General features: G+C 39.4%; 1 protein-coding gene across 1 annotated transcript; it reads right to left on the bottom strand.

The window, feature by feature from the left end:
- Positions 1-10912: 10912 nt before the first annotated feature.
- On the bottom strand, positions 10913-20710 carry HDC (histidine decarboxylase). The gene is made up of 12 exons (XM_041418984.1): positions 20535-20710; positions 19578-19750; positions 18431-18544; positions 17571-17693; positions 16635-16769; positions 15603-15746; positions 15284-15350; positions 14309-14471; positions 14114-14204; positions 12852-12950; positions 12070-12171; positions 10913-11887 (listed from the first exon to the last, which is right to left on the bottom strand). Exons 1-12 carry the CDS (start codon positions 20560-20562, stop codon positions 11126-11128), a joined length of 2001 nt encoding a protein of 666 aa, XP_041274918.1. The 5' UTR covers positions 20563-20710; the 3' UTR covers positions 10913-11125.
- Positions 20711-22602: the final 1892 nt, after the last annotated feature.

Genomic DNA, 22602 nt, shown 5'->3' with positions numbered 1-22602 from the left:
ACAAGTTTTTGCTGAATGCTCTAACATTTTATTAAAAAAAAATTATTCTGGGTTGGATTTGTTCTGCTCAGAATTATTTTTAGTGGAAACATTCTTTCCCATATCTCATATATCTCTCTTACTTTTTTATGGGTAGCTCCTCATGGACACAAGCCAATCTTCGCCTAAGTACAGTCAAAGCAGATTTATTTTCCTTTTCCTAACTGGCACATTTGCAGTCTGACCATGAAGGCTTGACTCATGGTAAATAGCATTTTCCTCCCAGCCTTTAAACTATCATCTGACCTCCAGACTTCCCTAACCATCCACAGTGCACTCTAGAGCTATCACTATGCTTCTGTCCTCACTTGACCATCTTCTGGATCACTGGAAAAAAAACCTCATTTGTCTCCTTAAGCAGTTACTTATTGTTTCTTTGGTTACATCTTTTTATTCCTTAACATCAAATACAGGCATCATCAGTTTGCATTTGTGGTGTGTGAAAGTGTCATTCCTTACAGTTCCCTCTGGCATCAAAACCAGAGTCCTCTTGCTTTTTGTATGGCAGGCAGCTCTTTATTCCTCTACTTCTACAAGTAGGACTTGATCTAGCAGTGTATATTTTAATAGAGACATAAATCAAGGAGCACAACACCAGTAATGATTATTCAAATTTAGAGAAATCCAAATTCATTCATTCAAATACAAGAAGTTTATGTGAACTTGGAGTTGTCTAAGCAGCCATGGAGCTTTTCAGATTAAAAATCTTTTTATAAAGACCACATGGTTAGTTTTATTGCACAAAATTGCTAGAATTATTGTAACACCTTGAAAGCTCACCTCACTAACCAAAAGCTTGCCAATTATTTTTCAATTATGTGCTGATCTAGTAAAGATACTTCCTTCCTCTGCAAACCTCACCTTAGTATGGAATTTTAACTTGAAACAGAAGAAAGAGCTTCACATTTCTATTGTTGAATTTTGGCCTATGAATATTAATTAGCAAGTTGTGGCTTTTTTTAAAGGAGCTCTATGCATGTTTTTTTATAGTCTATCTATCATTTTAAAATGACACAAGGTGCCTTGAATGGCTTATGTAGAATCACCTCATTCTGACAACTAAGTAAAGCATTTAAAACAGAGTAGGTCCAGCGACTGAAGAGCAACATTCTAGCCCAACAGCCTGAGAGAATAAGATAAAAAGTAGTAAAACTCGAGTTTAAAACTACAGAACTAGGAAAAGCAACAGGAGACACAGAAGTCACCTTGGCGATGAAACCAGGGTTACTGAAGTTCAAAGTATGAACTCATGTATGTTTTAGGACAGTATCTTGTCTTAGCTTCACCTGTCTAATCTCTAACATGTCTGTCTCTATTAGAGAAACAGAAGTCTCAATGGATTTTATCACTGCTTAGATATGAATTTCCATCTGCCCAGTAACTGAGTTCTTCAATTGTTGTTTCGGTTTGTGGTGTGGTACAGCAACACGTGTGACTTGGGAGATATGATATTAAAGGCTAAGGAGCAGCTCACCCTTTCTTAGCAGTATTTCTGTTATATTACTGATTTTTTTTAAAAATGGTAAATCCAGTGTTAGCTGGTCTTAACATTTAGATCTACTCAACAGTTTTTATGTTACTTACAGAAACTTAATCTGCTCAAAAAGACACATAGAGACTTCAGTTCCTTCCTTCTACTGCCTTGTCAAGGATACTGCTTGCTAAATTCCAACAGACTATCACCCCCAGGAAGAGAATTTGGCCCAGCAAATCTTATCTGTTAGCTATCAGAAACAACACAGAAGAACCCAGTATGCTTCTTAGAAAGCAAGTTTCAAACTTCCTGAAGTTCAAAAGTCTGAACTGTTCCAAATGGAAAGAATAAATGAACCTCAAAACATTAAAATTACTTTCCACCCCTCCTCTAAAGCTTATAATTTTGTAGTTAACTCTGAGCTCTAAAAACAGTAAAAATATTGTTACACACAATTAAAACAATTTCTCTAATTTGAAAGATCTTTAACTTGTGACTTCTTATAGAGCTAAAGCAGTGTACTATTGTCAAAGTACTTTGAAAGATATTTCTATTCTAATTTAATAATACAAATCTTGCTTTATCATTCTTCACACTCAAAAGATAAGATTAAATGTATCCAACTGAACAAGCTACATATATAAAAAGGCAGGAAATTCTTTATCCCTAATCCCAGCTTCACCAAACCCCATTTAATGTTTAAACTTCATAACAAACTCTACATAGCTTCTGCCTGTTTATCTCTTATAGTTATTGAAGGGTCCTGTAGTTTTCCCCAAATGCCAGTTCTGGATACTTGGAAGATTTTCTGTTCTCCCTGTGTGACATGCTAATGCCAAATTGTCCATCAGACTGGACACAATCTGCTACACTGCAGTTTTGACTACAGAATGAAACACCCCTGTGAGCACAAGAGCTAAGATGAAACTGAGCTAAGAATATCTCCTATATTTTCATACAATTTATATGGTAAATGCTAAATCAGAAACATAAACTTTTATTTCCTACATTCACATTTACTACAATCACAGATGCAAGTTTATAAGGAATCTCTATTATGTGGTTACACTGCTATCTAATAGCTCTTCCCCTTTCTGCTAGGGCATTTCAGGGGTCTCTATTCCTATCCAGCTAGCTATTATCATGAGATTCACAGAAACCTAATACCATTGAGACCTCTGACCCTTTCCCAAATGTGCCTGAAAGCAGCCAGTAGGCTCAAGTTGCAGGGAGGGAAGGGGAGAGCAGACACATCTAGATGCACATACACAGCCCATGGCCATGTAACCTCCTGTTCTTGGAAGCAAGGCCAAAACCTTCCTTGTCTTTACCTCCTTTGGTAAAAGTAGATGACTTCTGTAGATGTTTTCTGCAGGAAACTTAGGTAGCAATAGGTCAAATTTTTCTAAGTCTTGGTATGAGGCAATTCTTAGTGCATTATTTTATATTATTTAAGTAAACATTGCTCCTCATATCTATTTGTTAAAATTTCTTTAAAAATTAACTGCAAAATGAAATAAAAAACATATATGACACATTCCAACATATATAACTCAAAATAGTATATCAATGCTAATATGCATTGCACTGAATTTCAAGCTCATCTGATAACTTAGGAAATAATTTAACTCCTTTTTTGGGAACTAAGTAGCTGGAATACTGAAAGGATATAGAGAAATGCAGTTATGTAGCCCCATTCAAAGTAAGGCTCAGTAACTGAGCCAAGGAGACAGTACAGGTAGGAGAGGTACATAAACATGAGGGGCAGGGCATTAGCCAGTGAGGAGATAGAAGTTGCAATGAAATAGAAAACACAATGAAAGAGCCATGGTGAGATAATTGTTAGACTAAATTTTTGGCTTAAAAGTAGTAAAAAAAAGTTTGGAAGTTTGAGCAAATAAAATAGTCCTTGTTGACTGAATCCACCTGATTTCAGAAAGATAAGAGTTTCCACTGTCCTTCTGGCCAATCATAAACTATGTTACATCAAAGAAATGACTGACTTAATAATTAATTTCTTTTCCTCCCTGAGTTTGTAGAAATCTACATTCTGATTAGTGCACTGCATGTGCATATAAAGATGAGTTTCAGCATGCATATAAATGCCTGTTTTAATTTTAGATGTCACGTTTCCATTATAGAAAGATGACAGAGCTGAATGAAGTTCTATGAAGGCAAAGGATTTGGTGGCCATAATCCCTGACATTTTACACTCTGTCATTTCCAGAGGCAGTGCAGTGCTGACTACTGAAAAATGCTGGAGGTTCATGCAGCAAGAGGCACATCACTTGGTGGGATAGATTTCATTCAGCCCAGTATTTCCATGCATAGAGTAACACAATCTGCCAACATTTTCTAGGGTCAGTACTGTGACAATACTTTCTCTCAGGGCTGCCAAGTGAACTTCATGGCTCTAGGACATTTGAAATTTCTTTAATCTCAAATGTATGGTCTTGCAACACAGCCCGTTGTATACAAGCATTTAAAATTTTAAAACTGCTTCACATCTTTCTTTAAGAATATTTATAGAAATTGTTAATATAGCTTTGCTGTGACCCTGAAATAACAACTGCATTCAGCTTTCTGCTCACTCACACTAGTTAGAATTGCAGCCATATCACATTATACAAATTCTGGCTCCTTTAATCACTTGCAACTGTAAGCAAGCTACTGCTCTCATAATTTGAAGGGGTTTGTTCATGTAAAAGAGGCTGAAGTACCCTTGCACTAAACCTGATGGCAGAGCTCATCTATTCACTTTGCTGCTGCCCAGGCAGCAGGCTGTGAGAGCAAAGCCTCTTCCTCCACCCCTCTTTCTAGGAAATCACTGTTCTCTGATAAGCACACCCTATCATTTGATGCTGCTCTTGGCAGCAGCTGTGAACATTGCTCATACTGCACTGCCTTTGAAAAGTTTGCTGAGTACAGTCTTGCCTTGATGGTAGGATAGCAACAAATTATACAAGGAGGATTTGATTTGAGTGTCTCCTTCAGAGGATTTAATAAATCCATGGAGAGTTTTATGCTCAATCTGAGTCAAGCTTAATTGAGTGGTTAAAAAAAACAACACTGGAGTTGGACACGTGGATGTCAATTACTCTTCCATCATAAATGAAGAAAAAATGGCAAAGTCAAAATTTGGTGGAAATTAGTACTTTAAAATTCTCAGCTAAGCTTTGTGCTTAATCCTTACCCTTTCATGTTCCCATGGTCACTCCAGTTCTTGACAGGTAATTTCTCAGCAGACGAGAGAGCGAAGAGCTTGCTGGGACTGGGGTGCCTGTACTAACCCAGCTGACTGAACTCTGAGCTAACTCTGCTGGTGTAGTCTGGAATGAGCTTCACTGCGTGTCTGATGAACCAACAGAATTCAAAATCTATTCATGGGATGGAAGCATTTTCTGCACTTCATGAAAGAGAATTGAGAAAGGCTCCTTTAGGAGTTCTCTACAAGGAGAGGAGATAATTCCTGAGCTTTGACAGCTCCCTCCTCTGATCCTGGAGAACACATCTGTTCTGATGAATCCCAACCATGTCTATCCAAGAAAGATGAGGATGGGCTCAGTGCCAAGAATTTAGTTACCATCCAGCACCAGGAATCTCTCACATGTCACTGCAGAATATTAAAATTTTGTTCCTAGAATTTCATAGCAGTTGCTTCTAACCCCTCTGCAACAGAAAGATGAGTCTCACCGTGACTCAGACAGCTTCACCTAGAATTTCTTTAGCCAGTCGTAAAAGAGCAGAGAGCTAAATCTAAGCTCACCACTCTATCTAAAATAGTTGAAGAATTTTAGCTTCAATAGCCTAGAAACCACAATAGTATCAAAGATTCCATCCTCTGACCAGTGGGCTAAATGACAGATCATGATTTGGAGTAGCTGAGATCCATAGTTAATAAATGCATACCCAGTAATAGCACTGTCATTTTGTGCTACCCTAGTAATCACACACCTCTCATCTTCTGTGGAGTGTAGCAGATTGCCTCTGTGTCTCCACTTTTAACACACAAATCTGGACTGTCTATATGACTTTGTCTAATGAATCATGATGTGTTTATTCCCAGTCATGTTACACCATTTTATCTTTCAAAAGCAATGTCATTAACATAAAGGAACATAAAAGAGCTTGTAACATAACGCAGCAAAGTAAAGGCACCCTGTACTATCTAAATTTCTAGATTTTAGGAGGGACCTGGGTAATACACTAGACAAGACTTCCTTGGAAATTCTAGTCACTGGAGTGGCTCATTCCTTTAGAAGGAGACTTTTTTGAGGTTGGTGATTGCAAAGTATTCCAGTGATGTCAAATCAGCTGCAACTGGACCAGCAAGTTAACTCCCCTGGCTGACCTACTAGAAATCCTGATGCATTATAGATTTGTGAGCATCATCCTCAGAAGTGGGGACACATATGGAAAAATACTAATAAACTGCTGATGTAAGCACAGTTTCAGTAGTGCCAGAGCATGTATGTACTGACCTTCATCTCCTGAACCTCTGCCAGGCACTGAGGGGAAAATGGAATGGCTTGAACTCTGCTGTGAGTAGATTTGTTGATTTATCTCTGCACAGACTGCAAACCTGGTTCTTACATTTACAAAAATTATTTTGTTTAATAGATACTTTACACTCCTTCCCAGGTGGGAAGGGAACAGAAGAATTTGAGATGTAGGTGTGTAGGGAAGGGAGATTAAGCTTATTGTTTCCTTATTCCTTCCTTTGTATTAATCCTAGTATTGGTACTAATATGACTCCTCAATAAGCCAGTTCTACTCAGTGATTCAACAGAGAACTCACCCCAAAAATACAGTTTTTTGCTGGCTTAGTGAGCTGAATCCATCACTAAACTGTCAGAAGGGCATCAGAGGTGGTGCAAGGAAGGCAGTGGAACTAGCAGGTCACATAAGGAGGACAGGGAACCAGAATTACACCTTTTGGCAGCACCAATTAATTAGAGCAGGTCAACCTGTCTCATCTGATTGAAACCTTAGAGAAAAACTGTGGTAAATCTGCAAATAAACCTTTAGTAGAAACTGTAGTAGCTATTAATTTAAAAGGTCACAGAAGGACATTTGAAACTGAAAAAATGAAGCTTGAAGGCTTCAATTTAGCAATCCTGAAAAATACCCAGCTGGGATTTTCCATGAGAATGGTCAGGTGAAACAAATAAAGAAAGAACAAACCCAGCTGACCTGTTACACTGGTTCACTGAAGGCACAGTCATGCAGTCTGAGTCCCATCTCTCTGCCATTCATCAGTAATTAGGTAAGTGTTGCTTTGTGCTATGATTATTGTCCCTTGAGCTGGCTGGAATGGTGCATTCTGATTTGAACAGTGAAGGCTCCTGTTACACCATAACAAAACAGAGAAAAGAGAAGAGGCTGTCTGCACATAAAATGCTGCAGCCTGGAGCATCCTATGTCAGCCAGCATGAGGAGTGCTGGGCTTTCCCATGATCTCTTTCTAAGAACCTTTCTCTTAATTAACTGTACATTGAGCCTGAATCCATATTTAACACAAACTTCCAGTTACTTGTTGCCCTCTGGTGACATCTCGTGGATCACAGCAAGATGACTTTGCCTTTTGGCAAAACCTGCAAAGCCTTGAGCTGAAAACCTTTGTGAGAAATCCATATTTAACACAAACTTCCAGTTACTTGTTGCCCTCTGGTGACATCTCGTGGATCACAGCAAGATGGCTTTGCCTTTTGGCAAAACCTGCAAAAAAGCCTTGAGCTGAAAACTTTGTGAGAAACATGTACTGGAGAACAGTGGAAAATGTTTATGTCAAGGTTATGCTTAGAAAAGCATTGCACACATATTGTGCAAAAGCTGCTGAGCAAACCAAATATTCATTGTGTGAAGACTTACAAGTTTTAAAACAAATTAGCCCTGAATAATAAGGCAGATAATGGCCCTTCAAAATGTTACATTCGCAATAAATAAGCATGAGGGTTTCAGCTCTCCAGGCTGCTGATTACAACTTCCTGCTGCAGTTACAGAACTAATGCCACATCCCATGTTAGAAAGTCAGAGATGTAACTGAAGAAGAAAAGATTACACAGAAAAACTTCTTCAGAAAGTCCATTGAAGGACCACAGCACAAAACTGCTACACACAGGAAGCTGGAATTAGTTATGGAAGTTCAGCAATGCTTTGGAAATACGGTCTGTGACTCTAGCTAACAGGGTCTACTAATTTCTCCTACTTTTCCCAGGCAGTTGCCATCACATATGAACCTCCCAAAAATGTTCTGTAGTGTTTACAGCTGTGAAGCAACTTCTAAAAAATTCCTGTGGCACCAGTTTGAAACAGTAACTCTGTTATAGGAGAAGTGTAAAACCCCTCTAATTTATGCAAATGCTAATGCCTAGTGATAGTCCAAATTTATCCTAGGCATAAACCAGTTAATTTTCCTGAACAGCTCCTGACACAGTCCCATGTGTTCTGAGGCTGGCTCCTGGGAGCAGTGTGGGAGCAGGAGAGGCAGCCCTGGCTGGCCACCCGAACCCTCGGGCTCAGGCTCCAGCTGCAGGGAGGTCTGAGCCCCTGAAGGGCAGGGATCCCTCCTGCACACCCAGGGCTGGGGCTGCACTAGAGCTGGCCACAGCTCATCTGGCAGCAAAGGGAACTTATCCTGCAGCGGAAAGAAAGTCTGCAGTCAAAAACTTTCCTGGCAGATCAATGACCTGAATCCGCTCACCTTGGGCTGGAAAGTATCAGATTTGACAAAAAAAGGCAGTAGAAGGCTGAAAAAGAGAGAAGGAATTTGTCCCCTTAGTGGCACATAGCAAAATATAAAATGAAAAATAATTATTTTTTAAAAAGTAAGAAAGGAAAAGCCATCCTTATTCACAGTAATGGCTGTTTAGAACCGACAAGTACTGAGTCCTGGTCACTAGGTCCAGTCAGAAGGGTGAAATTCCTGGAGTTTCCTTCAAGTTTTCTGAGTAACTAAGGAAATAACTATGCTGAATTCAATAACACAGTTTTTATGTCATTAAAGTAACTTATCTCTACGATAAAATATGGATTTCAACGTTTATTGAAGGGTTATTTATCTCAGTGAAAGTTTATTGGGGGTTATTTACCTCTAGGGTGCCAGGTCATTAGATATTTGCATAAGCTGTGCAGTGTGCCACAGGCATCATTAAACAACTTTTCTTGTTGTTTGCTAACTAAATAACAGGGAACATTTGTTACATTTTGCTGAAAATCTAACCATAAAGGGAAAGGGGGAAGCCCAACAAAAACCTTTCCTAATGAGGTCTATAATCTCTCACTGCACACTAACATTAACTTTTTTCAAGGAAAACAAAGGAGCTTTTGGCTTGAATTAATCATTCTTTTGCATAGGGGAGGAATGGCCATCCATTAACTGACATTCTGTTAAAATGGATAGAGAAAACACTTACCTTATGTGCTTATGTGAGCACTTCAGCTGCACACCAAAAAGGAGGAGCTCTCCAGAAACCTATGGACCTGTGTTTTGGGTAGTGTGAGTTTTGGGGGTGTTGTAGCCAAACTGTCCTAACCCAAGCCAGGTGATCCCCAGGTGAAAGTGTTAATGTGAGTGTTTAAAGAGTGATGCACTTAAGCTATTGTTTGCATGGGGTAACTACTGATAGGTGCTTCATAGATGGTTTGGATCACTGCAATTATATCAGTTCCTCCTTATTTCCAAAAATATTTGAGCATAAAATGAATGTCACAGTAGCAGAACTGCAGTTAGAATTTAGTAAGGAAAGAGGGATCAATCAGTCTTTGTAGCACCTTATGATAACCATAAGCCAGGGCAGAGAATCAGGTCCACAGTCTCCTTGCAATTTATGCACATTATTTATCTTTGCTCAATGGCTCAGATTTCTTTCTTGAATCACTCCTTGAAGCAGTGTTTTGCAACTCCAGCATTCCATGCTCATCTTTGACTTCTACCATCTACTGCATTGCCCTCTGCCCTGTATTCCCTGAAAGACATAGAGCCAACATGCTTGTTCTGCATAAATGAACATTCTAGTCTGTTGCTGACAGAAAAGTCTTATCCTTTCAAGGAAGTATTCCAAGTTAAAAAGTCAATATATATTTTAAAAGATTCTTAGTGTCTAATAAAATACTATTAAATTACATAATAAAAGAAACAGGTGGAGGAAAGGACAGGAAGGGGGGGAAAAGCCTTTCCATAATTTTCTAAAATTCTACCACACTTTTGTTACTCACTAGCACATTAGATATGTTTATAAATTACAAGTGTCTGACTCAGGACAGTACTTCCTATTGCTGAATATAAATTTAATCATCTAAGACTAGGCACAAAGAGACTGCCATCCTCACTGTGTGTTTATTTCTTTATTGTGTAAACAGAAAGATTTAATAGCACTATTAAAAGTGATATGAGACATGGTTATTGATTTTTTAGCAGAAATAAAGTGTGACTATGAAATTGTCTTAATGAAGCAGAACTACTGCATCTTGGCTGATGAGATTAGCTGATTTTGTATAAAGGCCTAGACATTAACCAGGTTTATTTTTCATATAACCTGGGAAAAGTTGTTCTGGATCAGAGGGAAGATCCATCTGCCTGAGTGCACTGCCTTCAAGAGAGGGTGACTGTAGGTGTCTGGAAACAAAAAGAAGGAAAGCAGCGAGCATCTAGCAGTGCTTTCCCAGAATAAAGTCCATCAATCACCATGTTTCCTGACTCAACTGTACTATTCCTAAATGTAAATTTGTCCTTAATAAATTTTTCTCCCTCCCCCAATTTTTTATATACATAAATCACTGGTCTCTTGTAGCAAAGCATTTGTTTGCTGTATAGAGACCCCTTAATCTATAATGCCCCTTTAGTTCTCTGTTATGAGAGAGAAGGAAATATCATTCCTCCTCTCTTTCCTCATGCATTTGTGATTTACAGACCTTAGGTAATGCTGAGAAAGGCCACAGGTGCTTTGCAAGGGCAACTGTTTTGCAACGTGGTTGCACAAAGCCTCCCTCAGCTGATTAGAACAGGTGGACTGGCAGGGCTGCTGTGTTTAACTCTGGGAAAATTGCCCTGCTGCAGCAAAATCTCTTAGAGAGGTTATATCCTTCTTTTTGCACTGTTCAAAACTGATGTTGGCATTGTCTGCACACACAGATCCTCACATCAGTCTGGAGAATTTAAGTCAAGGTATCAAAACCCACTCCTCAAAAAAAAAAAAAAAAAAAAAAAAAAAAAAAAAAAAAAAAAAAAAAAAAAAAAACCAAAACACCACAACAAACCAAAAACCAGTGGTGCAAATAGAGACCTAGATTGTTTATCACCTCCTGGGGCCAGCATACTTTGTCAAAGTGGTTCCAGCCTACCAGCTGGAAACTGTCCATTAACAGGACTGGTGAGGTAGAAATTAGCATTTTCTTTACTACAGTCTACAAAACAGAAGGTTTCATGTTATAGGCCTATAAGATTTATTTGAAATTTTAATCTATAAATACATGAGGTTTTCACCAGTAAAAGCACAGGCATTTTCTCAGTGGTCATTGCCACGGTTTACATTTTGAACAAAAGAACATGTAGTATTGCATGTGAATAAGCAAACTTTGGTTCTCTTTCTAAGGACCAAGCTCTCTTACTTGTTAAACAATGGCCTGCAGAGGACAACAAGGCAGCTGAAGGCCACACTGAATGCTACACTCTGGAAAGCTTGGGACACTGTAGAATTTAATTAGTTTTTTGAAGGCACCTTTTTTAAACATCATCATGTCTTCAGGCAGCCTGGAAAGAACTCTGGCACTTGCATGAGACTCCTTCTTGTCAGTGGCTGCTGCTTTGGGGTTACATTGCTCCAGATTACCAGTCACTGGCACACTGGTGCAGCTAAGGGAACGTGCTGTCTTTTTCTTGCCTTGAACAGAGAAATAACTGAATAAAAAAGAGGTTAACTTATGTTTGGTAACATTTTGGACATCTTCTGGAAAACAGTCATCCAGAGGATCCTCTTGACCTTTCACCTGCTGACTAATCACACACTTACTGGGACTTACTGATAGTTTCTTAGGCTGTACTACTGTTTTTCTGGAAGGTGTTTTGTATTTCCCTCCATCTAAATAAAGCTGAGGAACATTGCTAATGGCATCAGAAGAAGGCTGAACTATTGTAGTGGGGATTCCTGCCCCATCACCAGAATTGATGCAGTGCAACCCATAATTCTGGCTAATGATTTGGGCTGCAGTGTGTTGAATGATGCTCCAGTCCTGCAGAATATCTTCCCTGGTTGTGAACTGAGATGTCACAGTAAAGCGAAGGATGAACTTGTCATGGATGGTTGCTGGAATGAGGAAGAGCCTGCCAGAACTGCTTAGCTCTTTCAGGAGTTTTTCTGTCAGCCAATTGGGACCCTGTTTTAAATATGAATAATAAAAAAATACTATAGTTAGAATTTTCAGTGACATCTAAACATATCTAAGAATTGCAATCACAAATTCTTAAATGGAAACATATTCACAGTTATTAATGTCTGGGGAGAGATCAGCTGTGGTCTGTTCATTACAAAGGGACATGCAAAAGGGTCAGTCTTTACCTTTAGGCGAAATACAACCAGCCCAAGATGTCTCTTGGCAGGAATTTCAAAGAGTGGGTCACTTTTAACCAAGGATTCAAAGAATTTGGCTGTTTCAGTACCCTACAATTAAGGGGGGAAAAAAAGTTATCCATTTGTTTGTCACAAACCCACTTGTAAGATGCTAAACTGGGTAGTTAAAAATAATTCCTTTCCTTACTAAAACACATCAATTCATGAATAAGAGCAAACAGAAAAATGACATCAAAGCTAAGAATTTTAAAGTCTGTCTCTGTTTGCCCAAACTCTTGACAATGAACATGAGTAACTGGCCTATACATAGGGATCTTCAGAAGGAGGTTTGAAAAGAGAATGTGCCTTCTCATATTAGTCTTTTTGCAGCAACCCTTGATCCTCAATGTGACTCCTCATATTTACACTCCATCAGAGACTTAAGCCTGTACATTTTCATAGTGGTGGGTTCAGTTATTCATCACAGCCTCCCTCCCAAAAAGCTGCCACTTGACCTCAAAGAAAGCTTCTCCGCATTATGGCTCAGCAAAGTGCAGAAGGCAGTGACCAAGTCCCTTTCCATTGTCCAGTGCTATCAAGAAGGGGACAGGAAATGTTTTGTCTACAGTCAATCTTCACAGATTATTTTAGAGTAAAGCCAGCAGGCATTTAGAATTCCCATGCAAGCTTTGCTTATGAGGGGACTCCTGTTACTCTGTTGTCTCTGCATCTCTGAGTGTATTAATCTCACCCACCAAGCAGTGAACATAACACACTGGTAACTCACACACCTGTCGGACGTGAGCTTGAAGCTTTTTCACCCCAAAGGAACGAAGCACAAACCACAGCTTCAAAGAACGAAATCGACGGCTCAGTGGAATTTGCCAGTGCTGTGAAAACAGAACAGTGCATCAGTGAATGCAGAAACAACAAAGGAGAGTTCCCCTTCCACTGCTGCATCTCTTGCTCCAGACTCAGGTCAGAAACCTCTCTTGAGATGAAGTGTCATATTACTGAAAATCTGCTAAGCCTAGAAAACAGCCATCAAAGAAACACTGTGACCCCATATTTTTCAATTATTTGCAAAAATAAGATTTTGGATATTCCCCTTAATTTATGGCTTAGATACGCTTAGAATTTTAAATTAATTACCAGCTTATAACAACAACTTTTTGCATTTAAGAGCATAATCAATTTAAGATGTGGCCATTTACACTTTAGGACTGACTAGTGCTCACTTCAGCTCCTGTAATTTCCTGAACATTTTCCGAAATCAATTATAAACAGCAAGATTTGACACTGAGGTAGACAGTTCCAGACAAAGTAACACCTGCTTCAAGGAAAAGAGTGAGAAAACATGCAAAGGAATATTTTAGGGAAGCTGCACAGTCACGTGCAGAATTCAATTTAACCACAAGAGGGACTCAATATCCTTTTTTCCATCCTACCCTCTCTCTACTCTAGTGAAAAGCACTATTGATTTCAAGAAAACAATTATCTTTTCAGGACTAGGGTGAGATCATAGCAGAAATAATTGGCAGTGAATATTTCTTTGTATTACTGTACTGAAATCTGCTGTAAAATGTATCTGCAGTGAAATGCCTCTTAGCTCTCCTATGAATACCTTAATCTGAAGAAAAAATGTAATTCATTCTCCTGCTGCTTCAGAGCATGGCTTTTCCATTGCTTACTCCTTTCTCTCTTTTATTATATATCAGAGATACAAGAAATTCAGCCAAAATGGCATCAGTAGGAATTACTTCAGCAATACAATAAACAGAAATGACCCTTTGCATTAGAAAGGCAAGGCTGGATCTGCACTTGTGTAAAAATCTGAAATATTTCAATCTGAAAACAATTTTATAATTAATCTTCATAACCAGGGCTTACTGCAAAGTTTTGCTATTTTCTGTGCATTAGGATCTCCATATAATTTGGTTTATGTAGTAAGACCAGCTATAAGATAAGCATACTCCAGAATGTGAGAGGAATTTCACAGTCTGATTGAAAATTTCATAGGCAATATAAAATATCAGTTTAAATAATAACTTACCATGAAGTCAATTGCAGCTCCTGAATTGGCATGTCTGAGGTAGACAGGGTTGACACTGAAGGTTTGATGCAACTTATATTTATCTTTAACCCTATGGATTGTAGGAGGAACTAGATTTAGCAAAGTAAGTGCAGAGAAAACTTTGCAATTTGCATGTTATCCTTTTGGCATTGTTTGTGTTTTGACTATACTCACCAAAACCCAGTGCAGTCAAAATGGACCATCATCCACTTAGAAGGATTAAAAGTAAAGGAATCTGCATATTCAATTCCATCCAAAAACAATCGAAATTCAGGACATACAAATGCTGTTCCTGCATATGCAGCATCAATATGAAGCCAGAGTCCCTCAGCATCACCTGTTGGAATTGAGATTGTTGTTATGTAAGGGATATAGGGAATCAAAGTGCATGCTGATCTCTCCTCTCTGCAAACCAGGTGCAGTGTTTTGGAGGAGGCAGACAAGCAATTGACAATCTACTTTTATTCTAAAGGTGTGAATCCATAATGCCAAAATATAGGATAATGCTGAAACCAGGTGGACTCTGTAACAAAACTCACAATTCCATATTTCATGTGAGTGAGTCTTTTCAACATTTGAGTTCTCTCACCTGCCCTTTCACTAAGTGAAATTCCCCAGTACTCCTCAGTTGCACAAAGCTAAAATAAAGACATAGTGGCAAGCAAAAAAGGACCCAGAAATAGAAGGCACAATCTGACCCATAAGAGAAAGCTCCTCAGGTCTTCAGCAGCTACTGGTCAGAATTTATGCTGGAATAGACTTTGGAACCATGTCAAATTTACCTATGATACTGATTGATCCAGAGGATATCCTACCAGAACCTACCTTCAAAACCCCTTTGCTAGATTAAATATTAATGTGTCCATCCTACAACAGTACCACACAGCCTGTATTTCCTGAATAACCACATTAAAGATTTATCAGTTGGCAAATTTCATCCATCTCAAATAGAATGTATTTTAGCATCCTAATCTAAATCTTAGAGAAATCACTGCAGTCTTGTACTGACTTCAACCATCCCTAAGACATGTCTGGAACACTCAGCTCTCCTTCATTTTGGCATAAAAAATCTAAGAGTATCTTCTAGATACTAGAGTATCCTCTAGATACTTTCATAGATCAAAATCAGGAAATAAAAGAGACACTTACAAACTGGACCCAGTTCTGAGAGATTGTCAAAAGCACAGACACCAGTTGTCCCCAAAGTTGCACAAACCTAGAAAAAAAAATCTGTTATAATGGATTTGGTTTCTTTTAATACATGGATGCAGCACTTTAAAAGTGGGCAGTTTATTGCAGGCAGTCAAAACATTAAAACTTTTTATTTAATAAAATAGAAATTCTTGTATACATTGAAATCTTCAGGTAATGTATTTTGACACAAAAAGAAATTTTTTGTATGTAATTTCATGTTGACATTAAGAATATAACACTATGTCAATACCCCCAACCAGAAAGCTGAACATACAAACACTGGCACTAGGCCTTTCTTTCTGTCTTCTGCAATGGCTTTCTTCAAAGTTTCACCTCTGAGGGAAAAGTTCTCATCCACAGGCAGAAATTTTATCTTCACGAGAGAAATCAAGCCAGCCTTTTCTACAGAGGAATGTGCCTTTAAAATAAGAAAAACAGTAAGAACTCAAGCTCTGAGGCTGAACAGCTGTGATAAGTTATGGCTTTATGAAAGACAGTGGTGGCAAGAAATACAGAGATAATGACCTTATTGTAATCCCTATTAATACAAGTCTGAAAGCTTCTTCTTTGTAAGAAATTTTACACTGTAATTCCAAAGAATGCTTCATTTACTTGGCTACTGGTTTCTAAAATATAATAATAGGCATCCTCATCTTGTGTTTGGAAGGCCATTTATCAAAACTCAGCTCTAGAAATGAATCAACTTCAGTTTATTCCCTCCTCCCTACCATAAGAAGATAAATCCCCTCAAGTGTGTTTACTTCTAGAGAGAGCAAAACACCTTACAAGATACAGTTCTTTTAGTTAGACTAAGAGAGAAAGAGCTTGAGTGTCTCTCCTGTTGCAGTTTTCCCAGGGGAATATAACTGCTCAGTTCAGGAGGCCAAGGACAGAACAAGGTTGCTGGCAAAAGCCAACAGTGGAGCCCCCAGCCAGGAGCAGCATTTAGGTAACAGTGCCTTGAGCATGCCTGTCTCTGAGGGGAAGGAGGCTGGGAAGAAACACGAGATGAAGCGAGATGAAGCAGCATGAGCTCAGCACATAGTTCCTGGATCAAGGCTTTGTGAAAAACAGGAAGGAAATGCACAACTCAGTCATGTGAAACAATCTCTTGAGGACTGCCAGGACCCTAAAAACCTCGCCTCGCACTGATTCAGTTTCCCCATCAGCAGAAAGCAGCAGCAGGGGAACTGCTCCACGCTTGTGAGGGATTCCTGTCTTGTTGTACAGAAATGTGACTTCACATGGCAAAGGCTGAGTGAGACAGCAGAAGCAATTTGTCTTCCTTGGAATCATAAGAACCTACTTGATCAGATGCATAAGCGATGAGGCGAGAATTGAGCACGGACTCGTCAGTGTCTGGCTCAGAAACCTTCATCTCCAGAATCTTGTTCTTCCTTGCTGCCAGCAGTGCAACCAAGGTTGATTCACTCACAGTGCTCTGCAAAGACATTGCTCATTTACTGCAACTGCTACTTCATTGCTATTTTGCCAGGGATCTGCTGAAATCAGTGAAGTGCCCAGCTGCCCTCTTTTATTCCTACTCCTGCTTTTCTCTGACACAGTGGAGAGTCGTTAGCTGATGAGCAACTCTCTGGGCCAGCAACACAAAACAAAGCCTTTTAGCTGCTGTATATTTTAACATGCAGCACTGAGTTCTGGTGAGTAAATAAACCACATTTTCCTTTTGTTCTACAAATAAAACATAGTATTTACCATAAAAGTACAAACATGATCAAAGCCCCTTATGACAACAAAGATGCAGCACTGATTCCAGGGAACTCTTGCTTACGCCTTCTGGAAGGAGGTAACAGTTCAGGCCTTGACCTTGCACCTCTCAGAGACAAAAAGTAGACAGGAGAAAATGTAAAAATAACTTCTTGTGTTGCTAAGGACTGTGGCAGAAGGATAGTGATAAGGATTCTTTCTCTAATTATGTAAGAATCACTTTAGCACAAAATTTGGTGGCGTGAAACAGATTAAAGAAATTAAATCTGACCCATTTATCCTTAAAAAGACCACAAGAATAGCTGCTGTTTGTCCATAACACAGCACTAAAAGCAATAGCAATGTCTATTCTATAATCTACCACATTTAATACTAAAATTTGGGGAAATAATGCCAAATTTAGATTCAGAGCCATATAGAAAATTTTGTTGGTCTTGTTTTTAGGAAAACTATCACCCAGAGAGAAATTCACTTGAAAACAAGCATTGATAAGGCCATCTCTAATTTCCCCTACCTGTAATACTCCTCCACCCACACTGTCGGGATGGTGGTGCAGGAATTTATCTGGAAGGCCCAGCATTTTAGCCAACCAATCCATCACATTCATTTCCAGTTCTGTACAGGCTGGGCTGGAGGCCTAGAAAAAAATGAAAAAGGAGAATCAGGCTGTATTTCACCCTGGGCACAGATCCCTCATCCAGCTGAGAGCTAAGAGAGGCAATGAGCTAATCTGATACAGCTACATGGACACCACACCAAACAATTTCTCACAGGCTTATGAGCTTCTACTTTCTTACATAAAGACACACATCTAAAAATCTGGGCAGCTTTGGCACTGGGGAAAACACTGGCTTCAGAAACTACTGCGGTGTGCAGAGTCATAAGCAAGTGGTGCTCTGTAGCTGCTGCAGGAGGAAATAAAATACGCAGATATTCTGGCCCAGGATACCAAACAATTATTTTCAGAAGAGGAAAAATAGGAAGTGTGTTCTCTCAAAGGAGCAGGAGAACTGGAATGGAGCCCAATCTAGCCTGCAGTCATGGATGGTGCCTGCTGTATTGCTTACACTGCTTGTGTAAGAGTCTTGGCACTGAGACCACGTGAAAAGGAACAATGCTCAGTGGGATACGCAAAGAATTTGAAAACAGACATTTCTAGTATATTTTCTTAATTCACCTCTTACTACTAGGTAATGCTTGTTCTTATATGTTCTTTTGGGTTGGTTTTAAGTGACAATTTTCATTTATGCAACAACATACAGTTGGTTAAAACAAATAATTGTACTGACTCGGAGAACAAGAAAGAATGACTAAGACCTGCTCTTGCATATTACACACAGGAGAGGAATGTCTAAAATAGCCCCAAAAATTTACCCATGTGAATCCCAAGCAGTTAATTGCGTCAGCCAACATATCTCCAAGGAGGGAAGGCCAGGAAGTTAGAGCTGGAAAGTAGGCATGCATGTGTGGACTTTGCCAATGGACTACCTAGAACAGAATTATGTAGAAATTCAGTCTGAAAATGTCACAAAACTTTGCATGAGATGCAGTGGTTCCTATCTGTTTAAAGTGAGAGAAAATTATTACAGCAACATAATATGTGCAACTATATATCTGCAGCAGGGAGCTGCAGAGATAATATCAACAGGGGAGCAGCACTAGCTGATGATAACACTGTATTATTAACAGATAAATTGCAAGTAACAGCAAAGGCATTTATCTGAATTAAACAGGCAGACAAAGATTCTGAACAGGAAAGAATATTGTGCTGCATTTGAAAGACCAGAGTCAGAAAGATTTATCAAAATATTTATCTTTATAAAGGGAATCCTTGCAACAAAGTTGCTCATTTTGTCAAACAACAAGTTGCTTCTAGCTACACACAGCAATTTACAACTATAGAAACCCTTCTATACATCTGAATGAACTGGTGTGGGGAACACCAGCATAAGTACATGTAATCTGATTGCCTCTCCTACATCAGATCAAGTTTCTGCAAACATCTACAAAAAAGTTTGAGAACAGGCTTTGAAAAAGCTTCTTACATAAAACATGCAATTTGGTAATATGAATTCCCTTAGCAGAATCTGCAGTATCTCTGTACAAGAGGAAGCAGACTTTTACATTCAAAGCACAGGAAACAAGCCTTGTATGTGCATGAAGCTTGGCAAGAGTTGTTTCACCTTGCTGTGCCCAGTTTCCACATCTCTGAAATTAAGACTATATGGTTCAGCAGTAGAGACATTGTGAAGCTAATGATTTTCTCATACTGCTGAATTTGTTTCCCTATAAGCAAATATGAGTTATATACAAAATAGTTTAAAAATACACTCATAATCTAACCCCTAAAATTATAGTTAGGAATGCAACTGTGGACATAATATTTACAAGATCCATGCTACATTTTTGGGTACTTATTTATTGAGAACAATCTTCTGCAGAACTTGTACATTCCCAGGATTTGGTGTTCACCCCAGGTAGTAATGGTTTTTTCCTGTCATTATTATGTTTTATTTCTTACCCCTGGCATAATAATCTTCTCTATATCTCCAAAGATGTTGTCCCAGCTGTCTGGGTCCATTGGGGCAGAGTCTGGCAGCTGGGCTCTCATGTAACCTGGCTGCACATCAGGAGTCACCCTTCTCTCTCTCACATTGCTCAGGTACTGGCAAATGTAATCCACCATCTCTTTCCCTGGAAGAGGCAAACCAGTGGTTTCAGTTTCAGTTATGGAAACACTAACTAGCAGTACAGACACTCCACACAATCTGTCCTTAGCATTGGACAGAGATTCCAATAGCATTGGAATACTGCTCCCAGCTCCTCCCTCCTACACCCTACTTGTCCCATCTAATAATGTTCTAAAACAGGCTCACAGGGTTTTTTCAGTTCCATCACTAGATAGTTCAAATGTACCTTTAAAACACAGTCATGGTACAAGTACAGTTTGTTTGGTTACTGAAAGTACAGATTTTCTGCATTTCACAGGAATTAAATTTTCATAATGTCCTACACTTCCTTGTCATTAAAGCAAACCCATTTTCACATCCTCTGAAATCAGCTGCATCGCTCCACACCCTTTCTCCACCTTTTAAGGCAATCTCCTCCAGCCCTGCAACCAAAGTTGGCTCTCCATCTCCAGAACTGTCCAAGTACCACTGCAGTCTCAGGGTGTGAAGCCAGTGAAAAGCTATTTTGCATTACCCCTTAGCACAAGTTTATTCAGAATTACAGTTTTGCAGCTTTCCCACAGCATCTTAGATGTAAGACCAAAAAGGCTGTTACCCAGAGACTCTAAATCTGTTCATTTAAACTCAACCTGGGACACATTTTTGCCTCAGCAGATCCAAGTCTCAAGGCAAAGTGCACATTTAAAGAGCATATAGCCCATCCTAATTTTGGATATCACTCACAGCCCTACAACAGTTGATTTCCACGAGCAAATGTTACCTATTTGCAAGAGCCACAGAACACTCACCTCTCTGTCTGTACTCCTCAGGCTCCATACTGATTCCTTAGGAAGGCAGCTCTTCAAACCTGGGCCACAACCTTTTGGGAGCTGTGGTCAGTTTGGTCTGGTGCCCTGCCAGCTGCTTCCTCCTTTATAGCTCCCTTTATCTCTCAGACTCACACATTCTGGAAAAGGTTTAACAGGCGGGTCATTGGTGAGTGTTTATCTAACTCCTCCCAGCTGAGGGTTTTTACAATCTCTCATGTTCTCATCTGTGCTCTTTTGATGTGTAAGATAGTGTATCACTAAGAGGAGCTGCCTCTGCACTTTCCCATTTTCAATCAATCTTTCAGAAGTCTCACAGTAATCCATGCCATGGATATAAGGCACATTAACATGATACTTGTGGGACAGAAAAAGCTCAAGAGCTTTCAAAACCAAATAAAAGCTAGCAGATGTTACACCAGCACACCCGACTACTGTGCTAGCAGTAGCCATGAAAACAAGGTACCAGCACAGAACAAATTTGATATGGGAGACAGGAACTTTTCCTAAGAACTGTTTTGAGAACTCTTTTTTTCCCAGAAAGTGTTTCCAATATTGTGCTTCCCCACAAGTGTTCTGTCCTTATGCTGTCAGTCCCATGCTGCTAGAAGAAAAGGCTTCACAGCTATTGCCAGTTCCAGAACTACAATGTGAAGCAGCAATGATCCTCTGTGGATTTCCTGCCCTTCAGATCAGAGCAGAGCAGGTTACACTATCCATGGAGGTGATATTCCTCCATGGATATCACCCTAGACCACTGAGCTGGGAAAAAGCACCTCTTCCCTCACTGTGCTTTCTTTTCTCCTGTATGATATGCATAAGCACTGGGATTTAGTCTTGTTTCTCCAGAATTCCTCCAACTCCTCCACCTGGATTGCTCTCAGTTTCAAAGAACATCCTTACAGATTGCCTCTTGTTCCCCTTTTAGGACCTGAAAACACCTGACCTCTCTCTGGCAGCACAATCTTTGACACTACTCAATGCTGAATCCTTATCCATCTTCACTTGCTCTACACTGCATCAGGCAGCCCTGGGAAAAGACAAGAGGTAGGACTTGTGGACTAATCACCAGAAACAGAAATTATTTCCCATACAATACATTCTTCCCTATTTTTGCCATACCCTAGGCTCCTGCTTGGGGCTGGCCCTGCTGGAGAAAGGATGCTAGGCCAGGCAGACTGTGTCTGATACCTCCCAGCAGTTTTGTTGTTCTCCCACAGGAGAGAACAGGCTGCCAGAGCAGCTTTGATTCTCTGCCCCAGGTACTCTAATGCAAGCACAACCACTTACATAGTTCTAGAAAGTTTTTACATTGTTCTCACACACAGTCTACAGAACAGTGTGAAACCTTTTCTAGTTTCTGCTGCAAATAGATACTTGAGAAGGAACTGTTTTATAGATATGAGAAAGATGCTCTGACACACACATATCAGATTAATGTACTGAAATAAAACCCCAAACTGATAAAAAGGCATTGAGAGAAGTGCAAAAAACTACTGCGTATTCATCTGTTTTATCTCATATTGCTCTGGAAACAGGAAAAAAGTAATGAGCTGCCCATGTGTTTAATAGGAATTTATGAACATCTCTTGGCTGTACTGTAAATGATCCCACAGAGGAACAAGCTAAGAAGGGACAAGCATCAAGCACAGGACCAACTCAAAATGATCCCAAAGTTCTCAAAACCCCTGATTTTAGCTCATTACAAGTGATGAATATGCTAATATATATGGACAGCTGTTCAAAGAAACAGATGGTAGCTAATTACGTTATGTATTTAATTTGGAACAGCAAATAAGGAACAATATTTTTAACAATGTTTTCAGAACTAAACTATATAAGAAATATTTCATGTAACATATACCCTACTTTAGCTCAAAGGTGACAGCTTCATTGGGTTCATCTCTTGTTCTGTGCAGAAGAGAACAAACAGCAGGTCCCGTTCGGAACTAAAATAAAATAGCTGATAATGGATTACAGGCAGGGTAAATATTGCTGGTGATAAATAAGGTTTTGTTATAGCTACGCTGCACTCTGAAGGGTTTTGTTA

The sequence above is a fragment of the Onychostruthus taczanowskii genome, unplaced genomic scaffold, assembly GCF_017590055.1.
Source record: "Onychostruthus taczanowskii isolate IOZ18803 unplaced genomic scaffold, ASM1759005v1 scaffold6, whole genome shotgun sequence".
Classification (NCBI taxonomy): domain Eukaryota; kingdom Metazoa; phylum Chordata; class Aves; order Passeriformes; family Passeridae; genus Onychostruthus; species Onychostruthus taczanowskii.
Note: the sequence above shows the minus strand (reverse complement) of the source record. Positions and strands in the feature narration are given on the sequence as shown.

Excerpts from the sequence above, each read along its gene's own strand:
- HDC (XM_041418984.1), bottom strand. The coding sequence starts at position 20,562 with ATGGAGCCTGAGGAGTACAGACAGAGAG. Across the intron at positions 15,351-15,602 it reads AAGGCCTAGTGCCAGTGTTT|GTTTGTGCAACTTTGGGGAC; the intron begins GTATGTTCAGCT and ends TTTTTTTTCTAG. Across the intron at positions 14,472-15,283 it reads CTCAGAACTGGGTCCAGTTT|GTGATGCTGAGGGACTCTGG; the intron begins GTAAGTGTCTCT and ends CAATTCCAACAG.